The following is an 11,624-nucleotide window of genomic DNA, read 5'->3' as shown; positions in this document are numbered from 1 at the left end:
ACATCCACTTTTTACCGTCTGGAACTTCTGACAGACGTTTGTGTAAAAGAATGGACAGAGCTGAGATCTGTCCCTTTAAGGAACTAGCAGATAAACCCTTTTCTAAACCCTCTTGTAGAAAAGACAATATCCTAGGAATCCTAACCTTACTCCATGAGTAACTCTTGGATTCGCACCAATGTAAGTATTTACGCCATATTTTATGGTAAATCTTTCTGGTAACAGGTTTCCTAGCCTGTATTAGGGTATCAATTACTGACTCCGAAAATCCACGCTTTGATAAAATCAAGCGTTCAATTTCCAAGCAGTCAGCTTCAGAGAAATTAGATTTTGATGTTTGAAAGGACCCTGAATTAGAAGGTCCTGTCTCAGAGACAGAGACCAAGGTGGACAGGATGACATGTCCACTAGATCTGCATACCAGGTCCTGCGTGGCCACGCAGGCGCTATTAAAATCACTGATGCTCTCTCCTGTTTGATCCTGGCAATCAATCAAGGAAGCATCGGGAAGGGTGGAAACACATAGGCCATCCCGAAGGTCCAAGGTGCTGTCAAAGCATCTACCAGGACCGCTCCCGGGTCCCTGGACCTGGACCCGTAACAAGGGAGCTTGGCGTTCTGGCGAGACGCCATGAGATCTATCTCTGGTTTGCCCCAAAGTCGAAGTATTTGGGCAAAGACCTCCGGATGAAGTTCCCACTCCCCCGGATGAAAAGTCTGACGACTTAGGAAATCCGCCTCCCAGTTCTCCACTCCAGGAATGTGGATCGCTGACAGGTGGCAAGAGTGAGACTCTGCCCAGCGAATTATCTTTGATACTTCCATCATCGCTAGGGAGCTTCTTGTCCCTCCTTGATGGTTGATGTAAGCTACAGTCGTGATGTTGTCCGACTGAAACCTGATGAACCCCCGAGTTGTTAACTGAGGCCAAGCCAGAAGGGCATTGAGAACTGCTCTCAATTCCAGAATGTTTATTGGAATGAGACTCTCCTCCTGAGTCCATGATCCCTGAGCCTTCAGGGAATTCCAGACAGCGCCCCAGCCTAGTAGGCTGGCGTCTGTTGTTACAATAGTCCAATCTGGTCTGCTGAATGGCATCCCCCTGGACAGATGTGGCCGAGAAAGCCACCATAGAAGAGAATTTCTGGTCTCTTGATCCAGATTCAGAGTAGGGGACAAATCTGAGTAATCCCCATTCCACTGACTTAGCATGCACAATTGCAGAGGTCTGAGATGTAGGCGTGCAAAGGGAACTATGTCCATTGCCGCTACCATTAAGCCGATCACCTCCATGCATTGAGCCACTGACGGGTGTTGAATGGAATGAAGGGCACGGCAAGCATCTTGAAGCTTTATTAACCTGCCCTCTGTCAGGTAGATCTTAATTTCTACAGAATCTATAAGAGTCCCCAAGAAGGGAACTCTTGTGAGTGGAAAGAGAGAACTTTTCTCTTCGTTCACCTTCCACCCATGCGACCTTAGAAAAGCCAGTACTAACTCTGTATGAGACTTGGCAGTTTGAAAGCTTGACGCTTGTATCAGAATGTCGTCTAGGTACGGAGCCACCGAAATTCCTCGCGGTCTTAGAACCGCCAGAAGAGCGCCCAGAACCTTTGTGAAGATTCTTGGAGCCGTAGCCAATCCAAATGGAAGAGCTACAAACTGGTAATGCCTGTCTAGGAAGGCAAACCTTAGATACCGGTAATGATCTTTGTGAATCGGTATGTGAAGGTAAGCGTCCTTTAAATCCACTGTGGTCATGTACTGACCCTTTTGGATCATGGGTAAGATTGTCCGGATAGTTTCCATTTTGAACGATGGAACTCTTAGGAATTTGTTTAGGATCTTTAAATCCAATATTGGTCTGAAGGTTCCCTCTTTTTTGGGAACCACAAACAGATTTGAGTAAAACCCTTGTCCGTGTTCCGACCGCGGAACTGGGTGGATCACTCCCATTAGTAAAAGGTCTTGTACACAGCGTAGAAACGCCTCTTTCTTTATCTGGTTTGTTGACAACCTTGAAAGGTGAAATCTCCCTTGTGGAGGAGAAGCTTTGAAGTCCAGAAGATATCCCTGAGATATGATCTCCAACGCCCAGGGATCCTGGACATCTCTTGCCCAAGCCTGGGCGAAGAGAGAGAGTCTGCCCCCCACTAGATCCGTTTCCAGATCGGGGGCCCTCACTTCATGCTGTCTTAGGGGCAGCAGCAGGTTTTCTGGCCTGCTTGCCCTTGTTCCAGGTCTGGTTAGGTTTCCAGCCTTGTCTGTAGCGAGCAACAGCTCCTTCCTGTTTTGGAGCAGAGGAAGTTGATGCTGCTCCTGCCTTGAAGTTACGAAAGGCACGAAAATTAGACAGTCTAGCCCTTGGTTTGGCTCTGTCTTGAGGCAGGGCATGGCCTTTACCTCCCGTAATATCAGCGATAATTTCTTTCAAACCGGGCCCGAATAATGTCTGACCCTTGAAAGGTATGTTAAGTAATTTAGATTTAGAAGTTACATCAGCTGACCAGGATTTTAGCCACAGCGCTCTGCGCGCCTGAATGGCGAATCCGGAATTCTTAGCCGTAAGTTTAGTTAAATGTACTACGGCATCAGAAATAAATGAATTAACTAGCTTAAGGGTTTTAAGCTTGTGTGTAATCTCATCTAATGGAGCTGAGTCAAGGGTCTCTTCCAGAGACTCAAACCAAAATGCTGCCGCAGCCGTGACAGGCGCAATGCATGCAAGGGGTTGCAATATAAAACCTTGTTGAACAAACATTTTCTTAAGGTAACCCTCTAACTTTTTATCCATTGGATCTGAAAAGGCACAGCTATCCTCCACCGGGATAGTGGTACGCTTAGCTAAAGTAGAAACTGCTCCCTCCACCTTAGGGACCGTTTGCCATAAGTCCCGTGTGGTGGCGTCTATTGGAAACATCTTTCTGAATATAGGAGGGGGTGAGAAGGGCACACCGGGTCTATCCCACTCCTTAGTAACAATTTCAGTAAGTCTCTTAGGTATAGGAAAAACGTCAGTACTCGTCGGTACCGCAAAATATTTATCCAACCTACACATTTTCTCTGGTATTGCAACTGTGTTACAATCATTCAGAGCCGCTAACACCTCCCCTAGTAATACACAGAGGTTTTCCTGCTTAAACTTAAAATTTGAAATGTCTGAATCCAGTTTATTTGGATCAGATCCGTCACCCGCAGAATGAAGCTCTCCGTCCTCATGTTCTGCAAATTGTGACGCAGTATCTGACATGGCCCTAATATTATCAGCGCACTCTGTTCTCACCCCAGAGTGATCTCGCTTACCTCTAAGTTCTGGTAATTTAGACAAAACTTCAGTCATAACATTAGCCATGTCCTGTAGTGTGATTTGTAATGGCCGCCCTGAAGTACTCGGCGTTACAATATCACGCACCTCCCGAGCGGGAGATGCAGGTACTGACACGTGAGGCAAGTTAGTCGGCATAACTTCCCCCTCGTTGTTTGGTGAATGATGTTCAATTTGTACAGAATGACTTTTATTTAAAGTAGCATCAATGCAATTAGTACATAAATTTCTATTGGGCTCCACCTTGGCTTTTGCACATATAGCACAGAGATATTCCTCTGAGTCAGACATGTTTAACAAACTAGCAATTAAACTAGCAAGCTTGGAAATACTTTTCACTCAATTTATAAGTAATAAGAAAACGCACTGTGCCTTTAAGAAGCACAGAAAAAAATTATGACAGTTGAATAACAATGAACCGGAGAAATTATAAAACCCAAATTTTTCCCGGTAAAGGCATAAATTTAGCAAAGGATTGCCCCCTTAGTAATGGATAACTAACCCTTAATAGCAGAAAAAAATGTACAAAATATAAACGTTTTTTATCACAGTCAAAGCACAATCTCACAGGTCTGCTGTGAGTGATTACCTCCCTCAAAATAATTTTTGAAGACCCTTGAGCTCTGTAGAGACGATCCGGATCATGCAGGGAGAGAAACAGACTTTTGACTGAATTTCTGATGCGTAGCAAAAGCGCCAAAATAGGCCCCTCCCCCTCACACACAGCAGTGAGGGAAGTTCAGTAAACTGTCTTAAATTAAAATAAACGACAGCCAAGTGGAAAAACAGTGCCCAAAACAATTTTTCACCCAGTACCTCAGATAATTAAACGATTTAACATGCCAGCAAAAACGTTTAAAATCAAATAACATGAAATGTCATTAAACAGCCTGTTGCTAGACGTTCCCACTGCAAGTTAGGCTAAAAGTTATATGCATATAGTATTATCCCAGTGAAGTGCCATTCCCCAGAATACTGAAGTGTACACATATATACATAACAGCCTGATACCAGTTGCTACTACTGCATTTAAGGCTGAACTTACATTATATCGGTATTGGCAGTATTTTCTCAGTCAATTCCATTCCTCAGAAAATAATATACTGCAACATACCTCTTTGCAGGTGAACCTGCTCGCTGTCCCCTGATCTGAAGTTTACCTCACTCCTCAGAATGGCCGAGAACAGCAAAATGAATCTTAGCTACGCTAAAATCATCCAAAAACTCAGGTAGATTCTTCTTCAAATTCTACCTGAGAAGGAACAACACACTTCGGTGCTGTTTTAAAATAACAAACTTTTGATTGAAGATATAAAAACTAAGTAAAATCACCACAGTCCTCTCACACATCCTATCTATTAGTTGGGTGCAAGAGAATGACTGGGTGTGACGTAGAGGGGAGGAGCTATATAGCAGCTCTGCTTGGGTGATCCTCTTGCACTTCCTGTTGGGGAGGAGTTAATATCCCAGAAGTAATGATGACCCGTGGACTGACTACACTTAACAGGAGAAATAGTATTTAATGGACCAAGAGCTCTTAATAAAAAAAAACACCCCAAAAATAAAGTGCATTCCTACAAACTGTTGCCATGCATTCACACACACCCTCTCCAAGACCAGGCACTAGCCAATTTTGAGGAGTGTGTTGACAAAGGTCTTTAGTGTGCATAAACCTACATCACACCCCGATATTAAGGCAACTAGTCTGAATGGGTAAAATCTAAATAAGATAAAAAGAAAGGACTTGCCCATCTGCTGCCCTAGGATTTTCCAGCAGCAACAACACAGGTCCAGCAAAAATCAGATAACACTGCTGTGACCAACAGGTCAGAACTGTATAGGAATATATCAATGGCTCACACGGGGAGTCCTGGGAACTTCCCTGTGACACCCATGAGTTGTGGAGTCTAATACTCAAAGAGATTAACAAGGACAGCTAAAGTACTCCCCTGACCCTCTCTCTTGAAGGAAACAATCCATTGAGGTACTATAAGAAAAAATGTCAAAGAACCTCTAATCTCTGTCTACCTCCCAGACAAGGCAAAGAACTACTGGGAGGGAAGGGGAAGTAGGAGAGATAGTTAAATGATCTGTTTGGGGTGACATTGCCTCCTCCTGGTGTCCAGGTGAAGTATTTCCATATGTAAGAATAGGATTTTGTGGAATCGCACTACCATTAGAAATAAAGGAGTATTTGAAATATTTTAGAAATAATGACTGCCATAGATGCCATTTACATTGCATGCCGTGAAAAAGGTAACAAAAAGGTACTTTTTTTTCTTCTTATGGTGGCTTTTTCATCATGTGTTACGGTATTTCTTCCATCTGAAGTTATCTTTTAAAAGTGTGTGGGTACCTCAAAGATTATTTTGTTTTCTGTATAAATGTAATGACTGCAAAATGATTAAAAACAAATCTAGCACAGGGTATGAAAAGGCTCAGCACAGGAGGAGTTAAATTACGAGTGTTGCAATATAGCAGCTAGTGCAAAGAAAGCAAAGATGATGTTTAAATTTGGCTCAACATTGATACAAACAGCCACTTTGAAGTTTTAAATATTTACTTTTTGTAGAAATGAAAAGTAAAATTACAAGTACAATAAGTTATGTATGACTTTATGATTTGGTCTCTAAAATAGTTATTACTTGCATAAGTATAAAAACACAGGATCAAGCAAAATATTTTAATTGATATTCCAGTGATAAATAAATCCACATAAATCTCGTAACAAAAAAAAGTCTGTTTCTTTGCTTCATAGACATTAGTAAATATTAAATTTGTTCTCTACATTCAACAACATTGCTTCAAAGTTTTGCAATTTATGTAGATACATTTTTACATTTACTTACACTTGCAATATAAATGTAATTCTATGTACATTAAATAGTTTAATTCTAGCAATAGAAGCAAAATCTTCCAGGTCGAGAATGTCAAATGTCTCAAAAAAATCTAAAAGTATTTAAAGGTTCCCTTGTCATTTGGATTCTCTTCATATCCAGAAGAATTTTAACAACATTAAGAAAAGGCTTTAGCTAGTTATTCATTTATTTATTTTTTCCAACAGGGAAAAACCTCAACTTTCCCACTACGTAAAATAACCACAGCACCATAATGCCACACTACTGTAAACAGATAAATATGTCTAGGATATAAACTGTACAGTGTTGTTATATCTGATTTATACTTAAAAGATTGATATAATTTTGTATAAAAATACTCTCGGTGCATGTTGCTTAGTATATTCGTATTGGAGCACTTTAGGAGATCGCACATAAATCTGTTTCATTAACAGATGTGTTTAAAAAGAAAAAAGTCCAGATTTCCTTTTCATTTGCAAACTTGTTGCTGAATGTGAAGCAGGAACTCATAATAGGAAAATGCAGCCTCTGTTCGATCTTCGATTAAATGCTGGAAAAAGTCTGTCTTAGCGGCACTGTCATCTCTAAAATAACACAAAAATGTCAGTTAATTAAACAGCATATATATTGGAAACTTTATTGAAAATGTATGCTGGTCCTGTATCTATCTGATATATTGTCCCTGTAATATGCAAGTGTAGAAGTTTTAGGGTATGAGGAAGATTAATAGTTAAAAGGGACTGTAAACACCTTGCGAGTTTTATATATGTTTAGTTGTGTAATAAATTAAGCAATATTATTTATTATATACAGTATTTTGTCCTCTTTTAATGTAATTTAGCTCTTAAAATTCTGGCTTTTTTAAAGGGGCAGTCTACACTGCAGACACTTACGCTTTTGCATGGATTCTCCGCAGGCAATCTTTCTGCATTGTGTACTATCTAGAAGTCCATATGGGAGTTAAAACATTTTTTGCATTTTTTCTGTGGCATGTTGCAGTTTGAAATGGCCATCAAGCTCCTCCCATGCAACACAGGACCACTTCTGTGTGTGAAGCTCTTCCTCCTCCTCTACCATTTCCATTCTTTTTTTTTTTAGGTTTGTACACTCATGCACGTTGCGGCGACAATGTATTGGGTGTCATTGCGCATGCACATTGTGTGCATTTTGCAAGCCGATAAAGCAGAAGAGCAGGGGAATTTTAAAAGTAATGGACCCTGCAACTTCCTGCTTTCACAGTACTCTGTTTATGCTGCACACCACATTATCCTCTTTATATTGAGGTCCTGATACCCTTCAGGGCACAGGGAGGACTTAGATTGCAAAGACTGAACGTTAGACCCTTTGGCAGTAAGATTAACACCAGATTAAAGATATTTCAGTGTTGCTAACATTATCAAATTTGATTACGGATTGCACATTAATAAATAAATTAAATAAATGCAGTGTTATCAGCTGTTTTGTGATCCGTTTAGGCAACATGTGCTGTAACCAATATGCAGTGGTACAAAATGCTTTTTCTCAAAGGTTCTGGAACAAAATAAACATTGGGCATGACTGCTTTCAATACATTATTTGCAAGTTGTGATTAGCAAGCTTAGAGCTCCACACACAGAGGTGATCATGTGATGTATGGGAGGAGCTAGACGACCATTTTAAACTGCAACATGCCGCAGAAAAAATGCAAAAATGTTTTAAATCCCATATGGACTTCTAGATTGTACACAATGCAGGAATAATGCCTGAGGAGAATCTATGCAAAAATGTGTCTGCAATGTTGACTGCCCCTTTAACTCTCAGAACATGAAATGCACCCTTCTGACTCAAGGCTACCCCTGCTTCAGGTTTCTCCCTAATTGGCTTTAACCGGTAACCAATGTGTAAGAATGCAATTTATACAAACATAATGACCGTGACTAGTCTTCTTGTCCTGCAGACTCAAGCTCAGACTGGCTCCTACAAATAATGCACATGGTAAGGGGAGTATGGCTACTGACAAACAATAGCAGCAAGCAAGACTTTAATTTGTTTTTAAAAACATTTAGACTGGGCTGATGTTATTCTATAGCAACAGAAATGTCTTGGAGTTACAAGGTGATTACTGCCCCTTTAACAGCTTTAGATGTAAAGGGAATACAAGTTTTGGAGTTGCTGGTCTGATCTTGTACAATGGTCTGTGGTTACAGTAAGGAGAAAGTGAGAAAAGGCAGCTGTTAGGGACATCTATCTATTCTCCTATATTATTACCTCTTCGCTGTCCCTGGAACACTTATCTTGCTCTCTGACTGTCTCTAAACCCAGGAAGCTTCAAGTGCTCTTTGAAATTTTTCACAGAAGATTTAAACCTACGTTCTTAAAAGATTATCACCATAATCCACCAGTGTAAACATGAAACCCAACATTTTTCTTTTGTAATTGAGACCGAGAATGCACGTATTTTTTTTTAAAAATTCTAATTTAATTCTACTGTCAAATTTGCTTTGTTCTAAAGGTATTCTTTGTTAAAGAGATACCTAGATAGGTAGCATGTCTGGAGCAGAAAAAAGTGCTGCCATCTAGTCCTCTTGCACTCCCCTGAACTTACCTACATGCTTGTCAACAATGGATACCAAGAGAATTAAGTAAATTTAATAGGGTAAATTGGAAAGTTGATGTTCTATCTGAATAATTAAAGATGCTTTCAGGGGTTATAGACAGTCAGAGAGCAAGATAAGTGTTCCAGGGAAGAGGTAATCATGTCCCAGCAACATCAATGACAGGCTTGCGACCACAACTCCAGTGAGAAGATTTACATTGCACAGACAGTACTCTCCTATTTCCCTCTCTTCCAGGAACTATCCATTGAGGGAGACTGATTGGGATAATATCCCTGTAATCCTAGACTAGGCAAAGACAAATACTGGAGGGGAGGATGTGTGAGGGATACTTAAAGCTTTGTGTGGGGTGTATTTGCCTCCTCCTGGTGGCCAGGAGATGAATTCCCACAAACAGATTTTCATGGACTATCAACATCTTAGAAAGAAATCAATGAAACATTATAATCTAAAGGTTATTCATCCTGAAATATAGATTCATTTTTAATTATATAGCAAGATGTTGTATATTCATGGCTGTTATGTTGGTAAATAAATTCAATTAATCCTTTCACAATGTTATCCTCTCCCAGAGGTTTCTGTCAGATTATTTTGGGCAATTTTTCTTTCTTGAAGATATCACATATTATTGGTTTTGTAGTTCTCAAAACTGTGAATTTGTGTATGCAGAAATACCATGACGCTTCTTCACAGCAAATATGTTATGAAAAACACATACAGAGTTGAGAAATAGACTTTAAAGGGACATAATCATAAAAGAAAAAACTTTTGGGTTTCAGATAGAGCATACTATTTTCTGATTTCAGATTTACTTCTATTATCAAATTGGCGTTGTTCTCTTTGCTATCCTTTGCTGAATGAGAACAATGCTCTACTGGGGCCTGGCTAAACACATTGGGTGAGACAGCGACAAGCAGCTAGCTCACAGTAGTACATTGCTTCTGAGCCTACCTATGTATGCTTTTCCACAATAGATAACAAGATAACAAAACATATTAGATAAGAAAAGTAAATATCTATACAGAATCAACCCATACTAAGATTTCAAGTAGCTCAATGAATGGAAGATTTTTTGGAGGGGAATAGATCTGCACAAGGACCTAAGTGTGAGGAGGAATGGGGAAAGCATTAAAAACAAAATTTATGCTTACCTGATAAATTTCTTTCTTTCCGGGCATGGAAAGTCCACAACTTCATTCCATTTACTAGTGGAATATTCAACTCTTAATCAGCAAGAGGCGGCAAAGAGGACCCAAGCAAAGCTGTTAAGTGTAACTTTCCTTACCCATAATCCCCAGTCATTTAGTCGAAGGAAACTGGAAAAAGAATCAACACAAGGGTACAGAGGTGCCTGAGGTTTACTCAAAAAAATTGCTGAATTATAATTAAAAAGAGGACGGGGTTGTGGACTCTCAATGCCCGGAAAGAAAGACATTTATCAGGGAAGCATACATTTTGTTTTCTTTCCTATGGAATGGAAAATCCACAACTTCATTCCATTTACTAGTGAGAATCAATACCAAAGCTAGGAGGACACAGAATGAAAAGGGAGGGAAAACAAGGCAGGACCACCTAAACCGAAGGCACCACCGCTTGAAGAACCCTTTTTCCCAAAAGAGGCCTCAGCCGAGGCAAAAGTATCAAATTTGTAGAATTTGGAAAAAGTATGCAAGGAAGACCATGTTGCCGCCTTGCAAATCTGTTCCACAGAAGCTTTATTTTTGAAAGCCTAAGATGAGGAAAAAGCCCTAGTGGAATGAGCCGTGATTCTCTCAGGAGGCTGCTGTCCAGCAGTCTCATAAGCAAAACCAATTATACTCCTTAACCAGAGGGAAAGGTAAGTAGAAGTGGCCTTCTGACCCTTATGATTTCCAGAGAAAATGCAAAAAATACTCCTTATGAGAAGGAGGATTAGGACAACAATACAATATCCTGATTAATATTTAGATCCGACACCACCTTAGGGAGAAACCCCAATTTAGTACGAAGGACCGCCTTATCTGCATGAAAAAAAGGGTACGGAGACCCAAACTGCAGAGCTGAAAGCTGAGAAACTCTGAGCGGAAGAAATAGCAAGGAGAAACAAAACCTTCCAGGATAACAACTTTAAATCAACAACATGCAATGGTTTAAATGGAGCCTGCTGCAAAACTTTAAGAACTAGGTTAAGGCTCCAAGGAGGAAAAAAAGGTTTAAACACAGGCCTGATTCTGACCAGGGCCTGAAAAAAAGCTTGAACATCGGGTAAATCTGCCAGACGTTTGTGCAAAAGAATAGATAGAGCAGAAATCTGACCCTTCAGAGTACCGACTGACAAACCTTTCTCCAGGCCATCCTGAAGAAAAGATAAAATTCATATAATCCTCACCCGGCTCCAGGAGAAACCCTTAGATTCAGACCAAAAACAAAATTTATGCTTACCTGATAAATTTCTTTCTTTCTAGACACGGTGAGTCCATGGAATCATCAATCACTATTGGGAATATCACTCCTGGCCAGCAGGATGAGGCAAAGAGCACTACATCAAAGCTGTTAAGTATCACTTCCCTTCCCACAATCCCCAGTCATTTGACCGAAGGAAAAGGAGAGAAAGGAAATAACACAAGGTGTAGAGGTGCCTGAGGTTTAGACAAAAACACTATCTGAAAAAAGGAGTGGGCTATGGACTCACCGTGTCTAGAAATACATTCATCAGGTAAGCAGAAATTTAGTTTTCTTTCTTAAGACACGGTGAGTCCACGGAATCATCAATTACTGTTGGGAATCAATACCCAATCTAGAGGACACAGATGATTAGGGAGAGACAAGACAGGTAACCTAAACGGAAGGCACCACTGCTTGAAGAAA

General features: G+C 40.4%; 1 protein-coding gene across 1 annotated transcript in view; it reads right to left on the bottom strand.

Annotated features, from left to right (window-relative positions):
- Window positions 1-5,994: 5,994 nt before the first annotated feature.
- The window catches only part of SEC24B (SEC24 homolog B, COPII coat complex component), a 521,322-nt gene continuing 515,692 nt past the window's right edge, over window positions 5,995-11,624 (bottom strand). Inside the window, exon 24 of the mRNA XM_053700185.1 lies at window positions 5,995-6,767. Within this exon, the coding sequence (XP_053556160.1) occupies window positions 6,653-6,767 (115 nt within the window). The 3' untranslated portion in view covers window positions 5,995-6,652. The remainder of the gene's footprint in view (window positions 6,768-11,624) is intronic.

The sequence above is a fragment of the Bombina bombina genome, chromosome 2 (assembly GCF_027579735.1).
Source record: "Bombina bombina isolate aBomBom1 chromosome 2, aBomBom1.pri, whole genome shotgun sequence".
Lineage (NCBI taxonomy): Eukaryota > Metazoa > Chordata > Amphibia > Anura > Bombinatoridae > Bombina > Bombina bombina.
The sequence above is the reverse complement of the archived record's forward strand: the minus strand, read 5'-3'. Positions and strand labels throughout refer to the sequence as shown.